Source organism: Pipistrellus hanaki (genome assembly GCF_964339955.1).
Source record: "Pipistrellus hanaki genome assembly, chromosome: 8".
NCBI classification, from domain to species: Eukaryota; Metazoa; Chordata; class Mammalia; order Chiroptera; family Vespertilionidae; genus Pipistrellus; species Pipistrellus hanaki.
In genome coordinates this window covers 42,280,648-42,302,939 of record NC_140510.1, presented here as the reverse complement: position 1 = coordinate 42,302,939, position 22,292 = coordinate 42,280,648, and the positions used below count along the sequence as shown (strand labels likewise).

Below are 22,292 nucleotides of genomic sequence, written 5' to 3'. Positions count from 1 at the left end.
TAACCCCTTAGTATCTCAGAACATGACTATATTTGGAGATAGTTAATAAAGACTTAAAGTGAAATGAGGTAATTAAAGTGGGCCCTAATCTAATCTGACCGGTGTCATTATCAGAGGAAGAAACCTCGACACAGGCCATGTGAAAGGAAGTCCACGTACAGAGAGAAAATGGCCATCTACCAGCCAAATAGAAATGCCTCAGAAGAAGAAACTAACTTGTCAACTTGATCACAGAGTTCTAGACTTCAGAATTGTGAAAAAACAAATTGATGTTTTAAGCTGCTCAATCTGTGGTACTTTGTTATGGCAGCCCTAGCAAACTGTCTGCAACAATAAGAAAATTTACTTTGTTTTTGATTTGTGTATTTAGCTATACTTTAGTTCTTAAAAATGTGATTTATTTTGCTGGGAAATTTGTCATAATTAGGGTGAAGAAATGTGCATTGCTATATAAAATAGTATTGGACTTCTTAAGTATATTTTAGTTTTCTTAAACTCCTATATGTCATCCAAGGAAAGTGATGCATCCAGCCTGGCAAAGTATATTGTACAGTTTGTATATTTGTCAATTGCAAATAGTAAGTAATAAAATGTGCAATGTGCATAATTTACTTGAACAAAGTCTAAAACCTTTTCAGTTCAGTTAATTTCTGAGTACCAACTCCACATTATTCTAGAGGAAAATTGATATTTTTCATTAAATGCTTGAAGGCATGTTTCAAGATAATTTAACATAGGCAATTATTTAAAGAACTATGATAATCCCTTTGTTTTTAAAATGAGAAATACAATTTTATGTTTTCTAATAGTACTATAGCTTTGGTTCAGTATTTTATTTCCCCCCCCCCCAGGATTATGTGTGTGTGTGTGTGTGTGTGTGTGTGTGTGTGTGTGTATTAAATACATGCCATAAGACAAAATGCTTCCTAAATCATGGAACATGTATATACTTAGAATGACAAGATATGTGAAAAAAAGTAACAGAAGAGGTTTTGTTTGCAGCTCAAGTAATTAAATTTTATTTCAGCAAAAATTATAGAGACAATATAAGTATTGTAATAAATATCAGCAGTATGGAATCACACCAATGATGTTATCTGGCATGTTCAAAAACAGAGCGATATGCTTAAGTGCCATGTGACAGGAGAACATAGCCATAGCGTTTCACCTCTTCATTCTATTCACAATAAAAGTAGATTCAAACCGATTCTGGAAAACAGTATATAATGTCAGACAATGAATATTCCATTGTGGTAGATATGAGATTTCTGAACATTACATTTACAAGTTCAACAAAAGGTGATCCAAATCCCAAAAGTCTTATTTCAGGACAGGCTATGTCTCAGTGCCTGAGTGTGGACCGAAAATGGCCAGAGTTGTTCTACTCAGGGTCACTGTAGCACCTATTCCTTTTAATTTGCTCTTCCGGGGTGAGCTGTCCAGAGGGGACCTTCGCCTTGGGACATGTAGGCGGAGCTGCGCATCCACTTCTCAGAGCATGGAGACTTGTGTTTCCACCGACCTGTCTTGCGCCTACTGTTTCATCATGCTGCCAATGTTTGATGCCCTTCTCCAATTCTCTTAGGTACAGACATGGCATATTTTTTATTTGACCTACAGAATCCATTAAATCAGGCTCAAAAATGTTCTCATTCTTCTTGGAAAAGGCAGCAATTTTCACAGTGTTAGAAAAGAAGAAGTGTAGGCTTTTGTTGTTTGAACGGTTTCCTTTGATGTTTAAAATGTTTGTGTCAGAAGAGGCTATTGAACTTTCTGCCTCTACTATTAACCCACCAGTGAGGCCTGATTTGGGCTCAGACTGCACAGTGGCTTTGGCTGCCTGTTTATTGAGAGCCAGAGCTAGTACATTCCTCGAGTAAGTCTTTTCGGATTCAAATATACCAAGTAACTCTGAGATTCTAGACGTATTTTCTAAATTCCCAATTTGATCTTTACTTGCAGTGTAGTTTGCTTCACCCGACCGTGGTAATAGATTGGGAAATCCTAAGGTAGCTGTCTTCTGCCTGCAATTATTCAGAGACGAGGCTGCTACATAATTGTTATTATTATTCTTATTCAAATTTTCTTTGTGATTTTGTGGCACCACCCCACCATCAGTGTTAGTAACCGGGGAAAATTCTGCACCATCAGGCTCATTAGTTTTTTCACGTTTCTCCCTCTCAGCACTCTGCACAACCACATTACTGTTGGCATTAAGATCCATTCCACTTTTCCTCTGGTTCTTTGTCTCTTCAGCCTCATTCAGCTTACCTTGCACATTCTTGTTTCCTTCCCTCTCCTCTTTTCTTGCCTCATACATTTCCTTTTCTTTGATTCCCATAACAGCCTCTTTCTGACACACATGGATGGACTGCAGATAGGACTGCAGGAAAGAAATGTTATCTTGCTCTTGTCCTTTATTTCCCAGAGTTTTAATGTGCTCCATCAGGGACTCACTTTTCCATTCAGTGGGTGTAGGGCTTGTCATTTCAGGAGGCCACTTAGCTTTACTCATTTTGATTTCCTCCTCCAGGGGGAAGGTTTTCTTAGGCATCTCACTAGAAGGGGGCCAAATGATTTTTAATTTTCCCCTTTCCCTGAATTTTCTCAAATCATCCCTTTGCCTTTCATTGTCACCTGCATCTAAATGTTTATTAATCTCTCCAAGTACGGGGGGGTGTTCTTCACTGTTTTTACAAATAATTGATTCTTCTTTAGGAATGAAGTCCATTGAGCTGCTTTGATTTTTGCAATTCCATCGATCTTTATGCTGTTTGTGTCCAAAACCTTCATCATAATTTCCCTTAGATTTGAAAAGCTGTTTAAAGTGAGGTTTACAATATATTTGTCCATGAAGTGATGCATAATTTCCCAAACTGCCAAAAAGAACAAAAGGAAAAATTTAGTATTCCATATTATACCCGGCAAATTCATAGAGAATTGGAAATTATTTATTTCAAGAATGAGTCAGAGGCCGAAACCGTTTTTGGCTCAGTGGTAGAGCATTGGTCTGCAGAAAGGACCCGGGTTTGATTCTGGTCAAGGGCATGCACGTTGGTTGCAGGCACATCCCTGGTGGGGGTGTGTAGGAGGCAGCTGGTCAATGTTTCTCTCTTAGCGACATTTCTGGCTCTCTATCTCTCTCCCTTCCTCTCTGTAAAAAATCAATAAAATATATTTTTTTAAAAAAAAGAATGAGTCAGAGATTCAGTCCAATTACCTTACTGGCGAAAGAAACGTGCTTATTAATTGAGCATTCCTGTTAGATAATAGTTACCACTAATACTCTACATGACGCATGTCTAGTAGTATTTAGAATGTCATGCTGTATGTTAGGTATTGGCATAATAGGTATTATAGTGCAATGCATATGTAGATATAGCTGGTGTAAAATGATAGGACTAATCTTTGCTAACTCGGTGATTTATATGAGGGGTTGCAATTTTTAATAAATCCTAAATAGCACACACAGACTTCAACTATTTGAATTTCCTTGGTAATTGGATTTTGAATGAATTGGAAAGCTTGCCTATGCACTCATTTATCTGGCCTTTTGGGGGAGATCAACAGAGTACCTGTTAAAATTAAAATCAAATTTAATCCAAAGCAGCGGCATAATTTTTTAATATTTCCAAATCTCCATATAAAAATAGGTAAATCAACTAGATAGCAAAACTTAAAACCCCTGGATAAAATTTGTAACAAAACTAAGTGACAAGATATCCTCACCAGCCCCCAAATGCAAGGGATCAAGGATGAACCAACAGCAACTATGAGACTAGCATGATAATTGCATCTGTATGGGTAATAGCAGAGGGAACAAGGAAGGTATTGGATGGACCTGAAAAATATGAAACTATTAAATATCCAGGCAGTATTTCTGGTAAAGTATCACAGGCCAATCAGAGCACAGCAGCTGAAACTAGGAGGGGTTTTGCCCGTGAGTATAGTATCTATGCTAGAAAAGACTGAAGAGGCGGCAGAAGTCAAACACTAAGAAATAATACATCGAAAATCCTTTTAAAATAAGATTTTACCATGGAAAAAAAAGATATAGAATCAAAATTGAGTTGGATAATGATGACAGGATTTAAAAAGAAGTTCCTGACTAACATGGAGGAGAGGAACCAAGACAGGAAATCCCAGAAGTCATGCCATCACAGAATACGAATCCCAGGAGAGGCAGCTCTGTGAAGTTGGGTAAACCATCCAGGATTTGCCTCCTTATAAGATTTAGGAAAACTAATTCCACATAAAAATGAGCAACAGAAAAGCATCAAAAACAAATATTACAGAAAGTTGTTATCTATACTAATAAAAGGGTAATATGCAAACTAGTCATGACGCCCTCTCAGTAACAACCAAACAGCAGGCTATGTTGGGCGACAAGCCTGACAGAGGGGTTAGCGATGGACAACCAAATGACTGTTCAGCAGGCTGCATGAGGTGAACAGGCCTACAGGGGGTTAGGGAGGGATGACCAAATGACTGACCAGCAGGCTGCATGGGGCGACCAGGCCAGCGGGGGGAGTGGGCATGGAGGGGTTACCAGGCCAGTGGGGTGGGGCCAGTTAGGGGCAACTAGACCGGCAATTGGGAGAACCAGACTGGTGGGGGGGGGTAGTTAGGGGTGATCAGGCTGGCAGAGAGGTGAGCAGTTAGGAGCCAGCAGTCCCAGACTGTGAGAGAGATGTCCGACTGCTAGTTTTGGCCCAATTCTGGCAGTCAGATATCCCCTGAGGAGTCCTGGATTGGAGAGGGTCCAGGCTGGGGTGAGGGGACCCCCTCCCTCCCATGCACCAATTTTGTGCACTGGGCCTCTAGTCCTATATAATAAAAGCCCAGTGGCCAAATGGCAGAATGACCAAAACAACTGGTTGACCAGTTGCTATGACACACACTGACCATCAGGGGGCAGGTGCTCAATGCACTGCGTGCAACCACAGTTGGGAGTACCACTCAGCTGACCAGATGAGTAGCACTCCCATAGTAAGCTGATCCCTGCCAGTGCACAAAACCATGCACTGGGCCTCTAGTCTATAATAATAAAAGTGTAATATACTAATGAAACCGGACTAAGCTTGGGATGGAGCTACCATGGCTCTGAGGGAGGGATCCAGGCAGCTGCCCATGGCTGCAAAGGCCTACTCTTTTGCAAATTTTGTGCATCAGGCCTTTAGCATTTGTATATAAGAATTTCTGTCAAACGCAACCTTATTATGTGATGTGACCAAAAAGATGAAACTCTATTATATGACCTATATATTAATGGTTTAACACAGGGCATTTACACCAGACAGTTATTGTTGTGTTGGCTATTGTCATTTTTCATTTGACAATTGAAGAGAAAAGAGATCAGGGTCCCTGACTAGTCAGGTATTATATGTTTTAAATTTTTTTTGCAGCACACTGGTTAAAAATCATTGTATCAGCTCTAAATTCTAAAAAAGTTTAGAAATAGTGAGCAACCCAGTAGAAAGAGCATTGAAATTATTGTCTTGATATGCCATTTCTCACTAAAAGAAACCAGGGCTCGGAGAAATGACTGATTCCAGGCCTGGGGCAGTAGATGAGCATGGAACAGTCCTATCAGATAACAGGGAAACTAGCAAAGACTACTAAGGTTTTATCAAAAAGACTGAGAATAGAACTTGAAGGCACATCCACTCTTCAGGGATAGAATAATTTTAGCATTGTAATAATAATAATTGCATCTGATCGAACCTGATCAAATATATGTAAATGTGAGTTTATAAAGATACTAAAAACATTTTAAAATTGGTAATTTCTAGAGGAAGATAAGGGACCATTTCATGATATTGTTGACTAAATTATTGATACATTGGCAAAACTAGTAAGTAAAAGAAAAATTATGCATGTTTTCTGCCTTTCTTTCACCACCTCTACCACCATGTAACCAAATAATAAACAAGGGGAAGCATCTCCTATACAAATATTCTAATTAATAATGAAAAAGAAGGAACAAAAATAGAATATCAACATTTTACAATCATCAATTAATGAATATAATTATTAAGCTTCAATATCTGCAATGATCACAAAATAAAAGACAGATATATGTGATTACTGTATTCTTGCCAATACTCCCTATAGTCTTGTGAAAGGCATCAAATCTTCTTTTACAAAAACCAAAATATAGATTCAGGTGACAATTTAATGGAAATACAGAGGAGAAAGGAGCATGTGGAAAATTACAGGTCAAATGTCCTGGATTCTTCACAGATTAATTGTAAGGCATGAAGGGAATAGATGGAAAACCTATTGTTTAAAAAAAAAAATTAAAAACCATATAATCAAAGTTTTTAAACTTGGAATAAACTACAATATAGTATGTAGGAAAGCACATCTGGGTAAAAAACTATAAAAATGCAAGGAAGTAAATATTGAAAAGGATACTGTTTACTCACAGGAGAGAAGAGTGGATTATATTTGGGTGGGGAACATGGAAGGACCTTTTTCAATGTCTGGTAATGTTGTATTTCTTGACCTTAGTAGTAGCTGCAAAATGTTCATTTTAGAGTAATTTTTTTAAAAAGATTTTATCTTTATTTTTTAGGAAGAGGGATAAAGGAAGAGGTAGACATTGTGTTCCACTTATTTATGCCTTCATAGGTTGATTTTTGTATGTGTCCCCATTGGAGATCAAACCTACAATCTTGGCATATTAGGACAACACTAACTGACTGAGGGCCTGGCCGGGGCCACTTTATAATAATTATTGAGCCATATTCTTACTTTGATTGGTTTTCTGTATCTGTGGTTCTTTGTACAATGATTTTTATAAATATCAGTTATTGAATAAATTTTAAACTCTTATTATATGTCAGCCTTTACTAGATGTTGGAAAGATAAACATTAACACATTTCCTACATTGGGGAATTATATTAGATTGTGTTAAGGATAGAGCAAGCACAGGGGATATTTTGGGAGCACAGAGGAAGGACACCTGCTTCATAAATGGGGGTTGAAGCAGGCTTTTTCGAAGACATGCAGTCTCAGTTGAAATATAAAGAATGACTGGGTATTAGCCAGGTGGAGAGCTGAAGGGGAGGCATTTGAAAACTCCAACAAGGAGTGGAAATAATATTTGGAACCAGATACTTATCAGAGAGAAAAGTAATGATTTTGTGGAACAGACAGTAATTTAGTCTCATGAAAAGTAACATTCAAAGGAAGGGGTGCTGAGAGATCAGCAGGGGCCTGATCCTTAAGTGCCTTTTAATTCACATTAAGATGTTAATTTTTTGGTAGAGGAAGCCATTATATGTTTTAAATAGGGAACTTCATAAAAATGAACTCAGATTTACATTTTAGAATGATCATTTGCATTATGCCATGGAGTATGGCATTGTGTAGGTTGTTGTTGGTGAGATTCTGGAGGCAGGGTGACAAACTTGCTAAAAAGGCTGTTACATTAGTACAGGTGAGAGATGATACTTGCTTGAAATATGCCTGGTCCATGGAGATGGAGCAAATAGTATATAGCTCAAGAGGGACAGAAATTATAGGACTTGGTCATTGCTTGGATGTGGGGAATAAATGAAAGAAAGGAATTAAATGTAACTTTTAAAGCCATTGAGTTAATATTAATGCTATTTATTGAGAGAGTAGCATACAGACCATGAAGTCAAGGAAGCAATTTTGATAGAGAGAAGATAATGGGGCATATTGAATTTGCTATTCTCATGAGAAATCTAATTGGAGCGATATACTAGTTATCCTATATAATAAAGAGGTAATATGCAAATTGACCATGATTCCAACACACAAGATGGCCTCCCCCATGTGGTCAAAGATGGCCACCCACATGTGGACACAAGATAGCCACCACAAGATGGCAAGCAAAGGAAGGCAGCTGGGAGAGACCAGGCCTGCAGGGGAGGACAGTTATGGGCAATCAGGCTGGCAGGGGAGTGGTTAGGGGTGATTAGCCTGGCAGGCAGAAGTGGTTAGGGGCAATCAGGAAGGCAGGCAGGCAAGCAGTTAGTAGCCAGCAATCCTGGATTGTGAGAGGCATGTCCAATTGCCCATTTAGGCCCAATCCTACTGAGATTGGGCCTAAATGGGCAGTCGGACATCCCTCAAAGGGTCCCAGATTGGAGTGGGTGCAGGCTGAGCTGAGGGACACACACCCCTTTGCACAAATTTCGTGCACTGGGCCTCTAGTTTAGATATAAATGTCTGATACACAGAAGAAAGTGCTGGCCTAGTGGCACAGGTTTCAGAGTTATTGACACATGGATGGTGATTTAAGTTATGAATGTGGATGTGATAAATAAGAAATAATATAGTGAGAAAGAATAAATGCCTATAACAGAATTCTAAGAAACTCTAACATCTGGAGAACAGACAGAGAAAGAATCACCCACATAAGATTCTGAGAAGGAACACTCAGAGGTAAGAGGAAAACCATTATATGCTGGTGTCATGGAAACAAAGGGGGAAAATGTTGCAAAGAGGAGCGTTTGACATTGTTGATTAAAGTTAGCAAAGAGATAGTCTGAAAGATGCACATTGTATTGAGCAAATAATTACATTTCAGTATTTCAGACTACAGCCACCCCAAATGCCACATTCATTTCAATGCACTTATTTCAAAGTTTTGGAAAATGAATGTATTTATAACTGTGCTGGTAAGGTCTTCTGTTGCACCAGAGAATATACAGAGAGTATTTATCTGACTGTACATTGATATTATTCTAATTACTTTCCTTCCCCTTTACATGGAATAGCCTAGGCATAGGTAAACTCCAGCTCCCACCGCCTGTTTCTGTATATGAAGTTCTATTGGAATACAGGTAGGCCCACTAGGTTATAGACACACCTGCTTGTTTAGTTATCTATGGCTGCTTTCCCACCCCATTGGAAGTTGAGTGACAACATAAATCACATGACCTGCATGGTTGAAAATATCTGCTATCTGGTCCTTTACAGGAAAAGTTTGCTGATTCCCGAGCTAGCCCTTCTAGCGTCTAGACTTTAGACTAAAGTAGTAACTTAAAAGTCCCGATTTGCACAGTAACTCTTAATTTTCCTTATGTATATGATCTCCATGTCCTCTTAAAAGGAACCCTTCTTTGTTTGACTGGAAATTTCAAAAGGAAGATGGTCACAGCCAACCTGAGCAAAGCATAAAGGAACATGACACATCTCTTTTATGGCTGTGTGATAATTAATGGCAGCAAGATCTGGAAAAATCTACATTGCCCTAGGGCCTTGATGCTGTAAGTACACTGCAGGCTGCTGGATGTTTGTACCACAGACCACACAACCTTTACCTCAGTTTACTGTTGCAGTGGTGGCATCGGAAGCAGGACTTATGAAAACTCTGCTTGTCTGCTGTGAGGCACTCCATTGGATAAACTGTCTTTTGACAAATTATACATGTTTCCTTGTCTTGGAGTAGCAGTTTCTGAAAATAAAAATTTATAAAAGCTTATTTAGTGTTATTGTCAATCACATTATAAAAAACAAAACAAACAGCAGCAGTATACTAACTGGCCATGCAGTTAAAGTAGAAAGCTCTAAGACTATTGTCCTGATATTGCCTCTCTGGACATAAGCCAATCTAACATTGGGTCTGATACTCTTGTTACAATCAACCTTACTCTAGCGTCTGTCTCTACTATTTTATACATTGTACAAGTTGATTTTTATTATTTAAGGATGAATATAGGAGCAAAACAAGTTCACTAACTGTAATACATTAAACAGAATATATAGTCAGCTCAGCCATGGGAAGTCCCAAGAGTACCTATCATTCTAGATAACTAAACTTTCCATGTATATAAAGGTTTTCCTTTCACTTGGTTCAAAGCTTTTATTTTTTAAAGCATTTTTCAGCAGATATTTTTCAAAAATATGGACATGTCATATTTTTAGCTGAGGGCATTGTATTTGTTTAAATATTTTCTTTTCTTTTTTAAAATATAATTTTATTGATTTCAGAGAGAGAAATAAAAACATCAATGGTGAGAGAGAATCACTGATTGACTGTTCCCTGCACACCCCTGCTGGGGATGGAGCCGGCAACCTGGGCATGTGCCCCTGACCAGATTTAAACCTGGGACCTTAGGCCAATGCTCTATCCACTGAGCCAAACCGGTAAGAGCTGTCTAAATATTTTCTTGATGGCTTAGTGTTGACTCTATCACAGCAATTCTTAACTTTAATCCAATGAGATTCCTGATTACATTGAACTGTTCAAGGCCATTTGCACTCAAGCTAAATGGCTTTATATTTTAGGGCATTTTGGATTTGCATGGATGCCTTTTATAATCTCCCTACCTCTTCCCTTGCTTGGAAGTATCTATAGTCACATGCTGCTGCTCTCATAAGAATGCTAGAGCCAATGAATAATAGTAGCTATATTACTAACCAGCGTTTGCCTAGTGGTTCAAAACTGACACACAACTTTCACCTTGGCATTGCTTTGATCCTCACAATGATTCAGTGAGAATAACTAAGATTTCATATTAGTTATATGCTCCAGTTTTTTAAAATACAAATAAATATACAGGGTGTCCCAAAAAATGCATGTATGCCCTTTGGATAATTATAAAGGCAGTGTTTATTAAAATACATTTCATTTTCATTTAAACAGCTATCAGCTGTTAACCTGTGTGTACATTTTTGGGGGACTCCCTATATACCTTGAATATACCTTGAGGCTTTGAGGCTCAATGTGGGCTACTGAAAGTTCGCATTTGTTTAGTCCGTTGTAGTAGGGGACACAACTCTATATTTAATATCAGTTTTTTTTGAGTGTGTGAATTTTCTATATTTTTACCTTCCTAATAGACTGAGAATTTGAAATTAATTGCTTAATTATGCCAGAAGCAAGCACATTACAAAATCATATTAACCTGATACACTAGACACATATGTTGCAAATAAGATAGAAGCATAATTATTAGTTTTAGCAATTTTTATTTTTAAACTTGCTATTTCTTTCCATCTGTCTAAAAGAACGGGCTACACTAATGATGCACATTAATTATGTCAAATCCTTTTCTTGTGAAGCCTCATTAATTATAAAATATAGGGAAATATGAATAAATGAGCTGTTCTCTGATGTTAAAAAATGTACTACGTAAGTTCTGCCCTGTCCAGGTGGCTCACCTGATTGGAGCATCATTGGAGTACACAAAAAGGTTGTAGTTTGATTCCCATTAGGGCACATACCTAGGTTGTGGGTTCTAATCACCAGTTGGGATGTATGCGGAGGCAACCTATTGATATTTCTCTTTCACATTGATTTCTTTCTCTCTTACTTTTTTTTTCTAAAGTCATTTTTTAAAAAAATGCACTAAGTTCTTATGTTTTAAATCTTCTTCCTTCCAAATATAATTAAATTTTTAAAATGTATTGTCCAGGCACATTTGCGAATGAGGCCAATTGAGCTATCATTTGGGCTTTACAAAAGGTGGAAAAAATATGTTATAGGTTAAAAAAACACACCCCGTGGTATTAGAGAATGTTAATTCCTTTCAACTCAATAACAATGATTAAATATATAAAAGTTCTAATTCCATACCTACACTTTTTTCAAAATACCAATCAATAAAATCCTTTAAGCGCATATGATGAGTGTAAAGTGTTTCTTGGAATATTATCAGGCTGTATTGAATTCAAGCGCAAACACCACTTAAAGTCTGGCAGTTAAAAATATATCAATAGTAGGTCAAGGGATATTATCTACTATTGTTTTAAATAAGTAGATGAAATAACAACTTTTAATAAGGAATATTAATGTCATATGGGTGTATAATTATTAAAAAGTATATCTTCTATATTAATAAAAGGGTAATATGCTAATTAGACTATGAGACTTTCCAGAAGTCCTTCCAGACAGAGCCATGGTGGCAGGGCTGAGGCAGAAGCTGTTAGGGGTGATCAGGCCAGGAGGGAAGGGCAGTTGGCAGTGATCAGGTCAGGAGGGGAGGGCAGTTGGGGGTGATCAGGCCAGTAGGCAGAGTGGTTAGGGTTGATCAAGGCAGGTGAGCAATTAGGAGCCAGCAATCCCGGATTGCCAGGGGGTTGTCCAACTGCCAGTTTGGGCCCCATCCTACAAGGGTCTCAGATTGGAGGGGATGCAGGCTGGGCTGAAAGACACCTCTCTTTCCCCCCATGCACAAATTTTGTGCACCGGGCCACTAGTAGTTATATATAATCATTAATACTGTCACAATTACAATTGTTATATCTGTTGCTTTATTCAAACCCATATTTTCTTTGACAAATATGTCTCAATAATATATATAGGTTGTAGTATTTGTTACTTTCACACAGTGCAGACGAATCATAGTAGATCCTTTTTTGTAAAGAGAAAGTAGTAAAGCAAGCACTACAAAGAGAAGGACATCGGCAACAAGGGAGAGAGAGAGCTGTTAGTCTTAGGTTATGTTGTGGGGTTATTCCCACGCACTCTTTGAACTGCACATCATTTAGCCACGGGGCACGTGCCTGTAAGTGGGTTAGTCTGACTTCACGTTCTGCAAGCTCATTTACCACTGAGGAAGGCAGACTCCTCCTGGAAGGCGGTTCTCATCTCAGCGTCGGAGGCCGCGTATCCCACGCTTTCGAAAACCCTCTCGCTCTCCTGCCACGCCTTTTGAAAACCCCGCTTTAAATCTTGAGGCGAGTCGGAAATGTCCAAAATGTGGCCAGCGATGACATCTTCATAGGTGGGCGGGGCGTGCTTGAAGCCAAAGCCGGACCTGCCAGCTTGGGAGGTGAGGGACGGAGACACCGTCCTCTTCGTCCCAACCACGCGGCTCTCAAAGGCTCCCAACTCGGAAAACAGTTCCCCTGGACACCCCGCTTCCGAGTGCAGAGCCCCGGGCTGCCTCCCAGGGGTGCCTTCCTGCCGCTCGCTGGAAAAGCCTTTTAAAAAACTAGAGTTTTCTAAAGACGTTAATCCAAATCCCTCCATACAAAATGCGCTGCTTTCGTGTTTTGCATTCGCCTTTCCATTTGCATAAACTCTGGTCTCTGACTTTGCCTCAAACACTGGGCCATCCTCAAACTCCCTGAACCACCTGCTGATGTCAGGGTCAAGGTCAAGGTCATGGCCATTCACAAAGGGTCCAGCCCTTTGCACCGTCCGGCTGGCGGCCTCATAGCGCTGCTGCGTGTGCTCCGCCCGGCGCGGCCCGTCCACTCTGCGGAGGATTTCCACCGAGTCGAAGCTGCCCGGGTTTGGCGGCACCACCCCGGCCGGGGGGCCGTGCACCCCGTCTTGGTGCAGGTACGTGGTGGTCGCCCTTTTCTCCACGGTCCTGACTTCCTCCTGAGCTTCCACGGCTTCTCGGAAGGAGCCTCTGTCCACAGGACTCACCCGGATCGGGATGGTGATGGTCGGAGAGTCCCTGCCGCGGGTTTCTATCTTGATCTGCCGGCGGAGGGTTGCAGGCGAAGGGATGACCTCGGACCTCTTCTCCACGATGGGGACCGGAACAGGGGTCCCCGCGGAGCTCGGGAGGGGCCCCCTGGCTAACTTTGCAGTGGTGTCCTTGAGCTTGACGAGTTGCTCAGAGCGGCTCCTGGGTGGTGAAGGAGAGGCGTGTACACCGTGGGTTCCGGATGGTGCTGACCCAGGCGTTGTTGTTGGCGCTGGTTCTGCAGAGCTGTCTTTCTTAGGGGACTGAGAAAGCGCATCCTTGGCAGAGGTTTCTGTTCGCCGGGCAGTGGACTCGATGGTTATAAAAGTTGGTGATGGTGCGCGTGTTTTTAAGGAGGGAGGGGGAATCCTGCTATCCTCCAGTTGGATTTTCTGGTGTGTCTTCCCATGAGCATGGGTAGTTACTGCTGAATGGGTTTCTATTTGGAGGTGCTGTGTTTTCTCTACAATGGCTTTCCCCTCCTGCTCAGTGTTTTTATTAGAGTGGACGCTGACATTAGACACGTTGGATGATGGTTCAGTAGGCCCTGTGGGTTTATTTATCTGTTTTCCTGCTTTCGAGGAGGTCATGGCTGTTTGAATTGTATTTTCGCAAGACACGAGCATGTCCTCTGCTTGAGCTTTAATATGTGTTATTTCTTCTTTGATTTTTTCTATGTTATTCTCCACAGTAATGCGAGCTCCGTACTCTCTTTTTTCTTCGCTTAATAGCCATACTGGAATAATGTTTAACAGTGTCTGAAATGTTTTCGGGCCATTTGTATCTGGTTCTGCCTCAAACTGTTTTATCCTAGACAAAATCTGTTGTAGTTCTTCACGTTTTCTCAAAAATTCCAATACGTTTATAGCACATTTTCCATTATCCTTCTGGGATTCTTTCACAGAGGAAAATAAAGATTTGTTCTGTGTAATCTCCCGCTTTGAATCTTTAGTATTAGAAAAGACTTGTTTCTCTTGTATGCCCTTGACTCCAAGCCATTTTTCTTCCTGAAGATTACTGTATGGCTGGGGCAATTTTTTATGTTCAACTTGACTTTCAGAACCCTGTATGTGTGTTTGCTGGAAATTCTCAGTCTGTGAATCAATATGTGCCTCTGTAACCTTTTGCTTGACTACCTTCTGTGCAGATTTATTTAATTGTTCTTGTTTGCTTTCAACTATTAGTCTCTCTTCTTTTGGACTAATGGCTGGTGGGCTCTGAATTGTTCCTTCACTTTCTAGAAACGTTCTCCTCTCAGATTCTCTACATTCTCTTTGCTTCTCATGAACTATGCTGCGCTTACTTTTGTGATTTTTCCCTGAGAGTTCTGTGGGCAATTGTATTGTTACTCTCTTTTCCTTTTTAGGCAATTGATGAGATTTTTCGGCCACCGATTGCTTATTACTATATTCAGTGCTTGCTTCCGTTTCCTCGGTTTCCTGATGCTGTCGTTTGGTAATGGTTTGAACATCAACTTCAGAATGCTTTTTATGGCTTTCATAACTGTGGTCTGTCTCATTTAATTTATGATCCAGAGTTGGAAGTTTGATGGTTCTAACTTTGAAACTTGGGGAAGCTGGTTTGCTTTGAGGCAAGTGCAACTGCTCCAGATACTTCTTCTGTTGTGTCTGCTGTGTGCTACGTTCTTGGTGACTCTGTTGAATGTCACAAGCTGACTTAGAGAGTCTCACATCTCTGGAGCTCTGTAACACCTCCTTTATGATGGCATCTTTGTCTTCTGAGGCTTCTAGGACATGTTGGAGCCTCTCGGCGGCAACTGTTACTGCTGATGTAGAAAGCGTGTTATCAGTACATGCTCCTCGTACTTGGGAGTCGGGGTTGGGTTGGGCCACAGTGACCCCCGAATCCATTCCAGGAAGGGGAACCGCCTCATTTGTGTTTTGTAATTGCACTTGCTTTTCCAACTCTGATACGTTTTGGCTTGGGCATTCTGTTTTGACTTTGTTGTAGCAAAAATTCTCCTGTTTCTGTCTTTCAAGCTCTTCTCTTTGTTGTCTATATTTTTCTTCAGCGACCATTAAAGGTGTCTTAAATTTTCTCATGTAAGGTTTGGGACTTTGTTGTCCTGAACCAGCAGGAAATGAATGAGATTTGATGAGAGGTGTTTTTCCTTGTTTTTCCGTGGGTGGTAAAGTTTCTGGAATTGTCTGTGAGAGAGACCTGGAAGAGTTCACCGATAATTGTTTTCTTTCAGAAAGACTTTTTCTAGATATGTTCTGCTTCATCTCTGTTTGTTCATTGCTAGTCACTGTTATGACTCTTTTCTGATCCTTTGAGGGAGCGATTTTACATTCCATATCTGTCGGGGAATTTTTCAGTTCAGTTCTTGGGGAACCATGAAACATTTTCTCTTCTAAGTGCTTGGGAAGTTTGGGTTTTGGTAATGTGGGAGGTGGCAGACGTCCTCCTGATTTTCCTGTTGTGATTTTAGCTTGAGAGTGACTTTGCTGAGAGCTTGAGGCTTCTTCTTGGGAAAATCGTACGGACACGCCACTGAGCTCTTCCTGAACAGAGGAGGAAAGGAGATGTGCTGGGTTTAGAGATGGAGTTGGAGGAGGGGGAAGTGGTAGCAACATTGATTGATATTCTCTTTCAGCTTTCTCATCTTCTGGTGGTGGAGGAAGAGGGAGGCCTGGGAAATTTTCACATTCAGCCTTTAACTTCTCTGTGGACAGTGAGGGAGGAAACCCATTTTTTTCAGGCAGCATCATTAAAGGAGGTGGGGGTGGAAGAGGAAATTCTATTTCAGATGATGCATTGGAAGGTGGAGGAGGAGGTGGAGATGGAGGTGGAAGAGGGCACTCACTTTCTTTTACATTATTTTCAGGGTTCAAGCTGATTTGATTAAAGGACATTTCCATTGCCTTTTTTAAGTCTGTGGAAGTATTTGTCTTCATTAGAAAGTCCTGACTGTTCAGATAAACATCAGACTTCTGCTTTTTGTCAGCTGCCTTAAATTTATTGTGGCTCTTTTGGAAGACGTTTACTTCGGTTGCATTGGATATGTCTTGATCTACAGGCAAAGTCTGCCACATAGGCTGAGGGTTCACATTCTTCTTCTTTATATCTTTATTATAATATTTCTTCTCTTGCCTTAACAAGGTTTGCTTCTGAAAGTCGCCTGAAACTTGACTAGTTTCTCCAACCATCTTGTTGACTGGACCCTGGGATAGACTATGGTTAGAGCTTTGTGCATTTATAGGTGTTGTACTGTTTTCTACATTCTTAGAGCTCTTCACAGGGAAAGACTCACTCTTCTGGTGCTCATTCATCAGTTTGCAAGTTTGAGTTTGTTGCTTCCCAACTGCTTTATCAATAGATTGGGCAGAGTTAAAGAAAGCATTCTTCTTCTGTTCCTTCACTGTCTCAGATTCCTTAGTTTTTACATTTTCCTTAACAGACACAGTTGAAGTCAATTGTCTGCTGATATGTTCATCTCTAAGATGCTGTTCTGTTGTAGTATCAGTCCATACATCCATCTGGTCACCTGATTCCAACACATTTTTAATAGTTTTGTGGTGTGAATTAGATAGTTTTCTAAGGCTTTTCTCAAGAGCATCATTGTTTTGTTCGCGATCTATGACAATCTTTACAGTGCCTTTAGGGGCTTTTGGAAGATTAACCTCAGTTCTTTCTTCTATTAAATTCCCATGACGATATTTACCTGTAGTTTGGTTGAGAGTGTCTGTACCCCCTTGCCACCTGGCCACTGGTTCCAGTGGTCCTGGTCTCGGCTGAAGAAGACGTTTTCTGTCTGTCTGGACAGCCATCTGATGAATCCCTGTGCTCTGCTCTTGTGAGGATCCTACCATCGCAGCTTGCACACCTTCTTTGATTGCACCTTTTTTATTTACCTCTTTGAAAGCTCTTTGTGCTTCTTTCAGATTTCTTAATGAGCTTTCAAGGTCATCTAGGATAAGCTCCTTTTTCAGGATTTCTGTCCTTGTGTTTGCTGTCTTCTCAAGGCATTCAATAGCTTTCTCAAAATCATCAGGGATGGCTTTGGCCTGTTTGGATTCCTTATATGGTTGGCTTACTTCCTTAAGTGACTTGAGTGTGGCCAGCATGTTGCCTTTTACAATTTCTTCTGTTTTAGCCACCGTTTTCTGATTTATGGCCTGGCTGAGGGAATTTAGGGTTGATTTCAAATCACCTTTTATAATTTCTTCTTTGGGTGCCTTACAAGCTGTACTCTGAGGCTCTGTCATGAAAACTTTCACTGTATTATGCACATCTCCCGGAATGATATCCGTTTCATTAACAGTACGCTCAACCTGAGTCTGCCTTTTATTTAGTAACAGTTTTGTGCCCTCTACATCGCCACCAATTATTTCTTCCTCTGTCTCTTGTGTCCCAGCAGTTACTGTTTCATCTGACCCTAGCTGGAGTTGTTTGAGATAATCCAAAGCACCACTTTCTATGCATGTTGTGAAAAACTGAACATTTCCCCTCTCAGAGGCATCAATTTTCACCCTTTCAGATGTTTCAGAGTTTGATATGGAAGATAGCAAATTATGAATGGTACGTTTTACGTCACCCCCTTTTATTTCTTCACGCTCAATTGTATTGCCAGCATTTTCATGAAGAAGACAATAGATGGTCATATTAATATCTCCTCTTTCATCCTCCTGAATCAAAATGCCTTTCTTTACAGATCTTTCCTCGGAGAACAGGTTTTTTATGGCTTGTTGCACATCACCACTCACTATCTCTTCTTTTTCAGCATGACATTCTGTCGACCTGTTTAATAACTGAGTTTTGGTCAAATTAACATTTCCCTTCTCTTCTTCACTAACCACAATCTCTCTTTGCGTATAGTCTCTTTTGGAAAGTAGGCCCAGCATTATTTTTCTAAGATCCACCCTGATCACTTCTTCTTTCTGTATCTCAGGAGATGTTTGACTCATTAGCTTATATTTTGCCATTCGAACATCCCCCACTTCATCGGCTTCAATGATGATTCCAGGAGCCTCTATAACTTTTTGAGAGTAGAGTTCTTCTAAGGTCTCTTTAATACTTTTGCCAATAATTTCCACCTTTTCTACCCTATTTTCATTAAATTTATGAAGGGGTGTAGATTCAAACAGCCATGTAGTTGTCTTGACATCCGAAGGAGGGATTTCTTCCTTGGTGATTTTTGCGACACTTTCATCTATTTCCTTAATAGAATCCAAAGTCTGATTTTCGAAAAGCCACACTGCCTGCTTAACATCACCTCTCTGCACGTCTTGCTGAGTGACTGTTTTGATATTTTCGTATTCTGACCCTTCTCCTCTCAGCTCATCGATAGTGTGGGTTTCAAAGAGCCAAGTAGATGTTTTAACATTGCCCTTTTGTATTTCACTGACACTTACTGTTCTGATATAAGCATTCTTATTAACATCGTCAGACTCAAAATATTGTTTACTTGTCTTTACATCCCCACCTTGAATATTGTCTACGGTGGGCACAATATCACGTGGTTCTTCTGAAATCTGATCTAGGGGCTGCGTTTCAAATCTGTATCTGACAGAACTAACCTCTCCTTTCTGAATATCTTCTTGTGTGACAGATTTAATAAGATACACAGTATCTGATTCATTAATTGAGTCTAATGGTTTTGTTTCAAAAAGCCACCTTGTCCCTCGTACATCTCCGTGGATTACCTCTTCCTTTTTAACTGTTGTCACTTCGTGATAATGCCCTTCCCTGTCTTGAATTGCATAGAGTGGCTGGGTTTCAAAGAGCATCCTGTAGCTTTTTACATCACCTTTCATTACTTCTTCAGTAATTGATTCTTTGGTGCTGATATAGTCAGATTCTTCTTTAATCTCATCTAAAGAAAAAGTCTCAAAGATAAAGCACCCCTTTCTTACATCCCCACCTTGTATGTCTGTCACTGTCTTAACTAATTCATCACCGTCTTGGCCTTCTTTGATCCTGTCAATGGGTTGGTTTTCAAAAAGCCACCTACAATTTAAAACATTGCCTTTCTGAATATCTTCAGCCTTTAGCATTTTGATCTTTTTCAAAACTTCCTCTGAACTGGAACTTATAGAATCTAAGGACTGATTTTCAAATTTATGCCGCATGCTGGAGACATCCCCAGCTTGGATATCCATTTGCACAGCCTTGCTTTCCTTTCCTTCTTCTCCTTGTATGCTGTCTAAATTTTCAGTCTCAAAAAGAAAACGTGCTGTATGAACATCCCCACCTTGGATCTCCTCCTGTTTTATAGTTTGCAATTTGACTGTTGCTTCAGAGTCATCTTTTATGTTATCAAGTGGCTTGGTTTCAAAGAGCAAAGTGCAGGCTTTGACATCTCCCTTAAGAATTTCTTCACTGTCATTCATTAATGAAACCTTTTCATAAAGAGACTCCATTGGCTGGGTTTCAAAAAGCCATTTACAGGTTTTTACATCCCCTTTAACAATTTCTTCTTCAGTTTTACTTTCTAAATCTTCCATATTACTAAAATATTTAATTGAATCAAGAGGTTGGGTTTCAAACAGCCATTTAGCAGATTTCACATTTCCATTTTGTATTTCTTGAGCAGATATTCCTCTAATTATCTGAAATTTGTGAATGCTTTCATCAAACTGGTCAATGGGCCGTGTTTCAAAAAGCCACCTGCAGCTTCTAACATCTCCTCTTAGGATTTCTTCTTGCTGGACTGTCTTTACCTGATGATATTTGCCAAGGTGATCTCGAATGGCATAAAGTGGTGTTGTTTCAAAGAGTGACTTATTCAACTCTACAGCGCCTCTTGTGACTCCCTCCACCTCTATCTTATGTGATGCATCAAATTTAATTAAATTGTTTGATTCAAAGATATGTGTGTAATTTCTTACATCTCCTCTCTCAACTTCTTCAAGTTTCACTGTTTGTATGTATTCTTTTTTATCTTCTCTAATTTCTTCCAGAGGCTGGGTTTCAAAAATCCATTTTTGGTGCCTAACATCCCCCTTTTCTTCTTCAGAGGCAGTGATTTTCTGAAGTTTTCCTACATCTGGGCTATCTTTTAAAGCCTCTATTGGAAGTGTTTCAAATAGATGCTTCGTAGTTTGTACATCACCTCCTAGTTTCTCTTCAGATCTTAGAGAACCTGCATCAGGAATGTCATTTAAAATGTCTAATGGCTGTGTTTCAAACATCCAACACTTTCTGGAGACATCTGTACCTATGATTGTTTCCTTTGCAGTAATGACCTCTTCTGAATCTTCTTTGATTTTCTCCAGAGGTTGAGTCTCAAATAACCACTTTGCCCTACTCACCCCACCTTTGACATTTTCCTCCATGGATATTCCTCTTACGACTTTAATTTCAGTGATCTCCTTGTTAATTGTGTCCAAGGGCTGTGTTTCAAACATCCAACGTGCTGTTCTCACATCACCCTTCTCAACATCTTCTCTGCGAACACTTTTAATTTCTAGCATTTGACCTAAACCATCTCTGATAACATATAATGGTTGCGTTTCAAAACATTTTATACTTCTCTTAACATTTCCCTTAATTTCTTTGAGCTCGGACCTTAGTTGCAGGTCTGAGCTTAAATGAACTTCATCCATTGAATGAAGCTGCCCAAGTTGATCCAAATGTTGAGTTTCAAACATGTATCTCACAGTCTTGACATCTCCCCCAGTTATGTCTGTCATGGCAGTCATCTCTGATTCCTCTGGGCTTTGATGCATTTTATTCATTGAGTCTAATGGCTTTGTTTCAAACATCCACCGGGCTGTGCGGACATCTCCTCTGGCTAGCTCGGGAATTTTTTCAGCATTTTCTTCAATGCTAGAAGAATGATCCCCCAGCGTATCTATGGGTTGGGTTTCAAACATCCAGGTGGTATATTTCACATCACCACCAGCAATGATTTCCTGATCAGCAATGCCCTTGGAGACATTACCTTCCTCTGGAGAGCTATTGTTGATGGAGTCTAATGGCTGATTCTCAAAGATCCATCTTATGGACTGCACCTCCCCTTTCAGAATTTCATCCCACTCCAAGTGCTCTCTTTCTGAGTTAAGAGCGTTTTGAGAACTGTCACTTGTATTTTCAAAAACATACCGGGCTTGTTGTACATCTGCTGAAACCGAACTCCCTGTGTTCACTTGACCAGAAACAATTTCAGAAACCTCACTGATATAATCTTTTTCCAAGTTTTTTCTTAACTCAGGATGGATGTGTTTATATAAACGGTTTAATTCATACAAATTTCTTTGCTTAGAATATAATTCTTTGGGCACTGGTGGTACTTTAGGAGGACTGGGAAATTCAGGGGACTGGGAAAATGCTGTCACCTCTAATGGTGTTTGAAGTATGTCAGGTGGGGGAGGAGGAAATTCTTCCGTCTTTCCCGAAGGACTGGCATGAACTTGTGCCAGAGTTGAGGAAGTGGCCCTGTGGTCACTATATCTTGTGGTTAATGCTTCCTTCCTCTGGCTGGTTGAAGTGCAAAAAGTGGAAGAGGTACCCACAATTGATGATGGCTTTAAAATCTCTTCATATTCACTTTCAATCTTTAAGGGAGAGAAAATCAAATCTTATAAAGATGGGTAGAGTAGGAAAGACTGCCTAAGCACTGTTCTTCACCTATCCATCTGCTATGAAACCTCCATGGGAACAATAGGTGACATACTCTATTTAGAAACCTACTTAGAAACAATATTCAGCCAGTATTCATTATTACCTTTCCTATAATCTATTTGCACATTTGAATTATATTTCCCATTTGCTACATCAATGACTCAGTATTGTAACATATACATATAATCTTGGTTATTTTTCCTCCTTTACTTAGTGTGCTGTGCAGAGTAATCTAAAAGGAAACAATAAAAGTCTTAAAGTGCTTTTTTGATGGTTGTTTTGCTTTGTTTAGGCATCTGGCA

The 22,292-nt window shown here is 39.9% G+C and overlaps 1 protein-coding gene across 2 annotated transcripts in view; it reads right to left on the bottom strand.

Moving 5' to 3' along the window:
- Positions 1–990: 990 nt before the first annotated feature.
- The window catches only part of XIRP2 (xin actin binding repeat containing 2), a 67,124-nt gene continuing 45,822 nt past the window's right edge, over positions 991–22,292 (bottom strand). The window contains exons 7-9 of one of the 2 annotated variants that reach the window (XM_084892540.1): positions 12,533–21,923; positions 9,301–9,434; positions 991–2,876 (exon numbers count right to left, since the gene is read on the bottom strand). In XM_084892540.1, coding sequence (XP_084748666.1) covers positions 9,340–9,434; positions 12,533–21,923 — 9,486 coding nt within the window. In that variant the 3' untranslated portion in view covers positions 991–2,876; positions 9,301–9,339. The remainder of the gene's footprint in view (positions 2,877–9,300; positions 9,435–12,532; positions 21,924–22,292) is intronic. The other variant, XM_084892541.1, reaches the window with a different exon arrangement.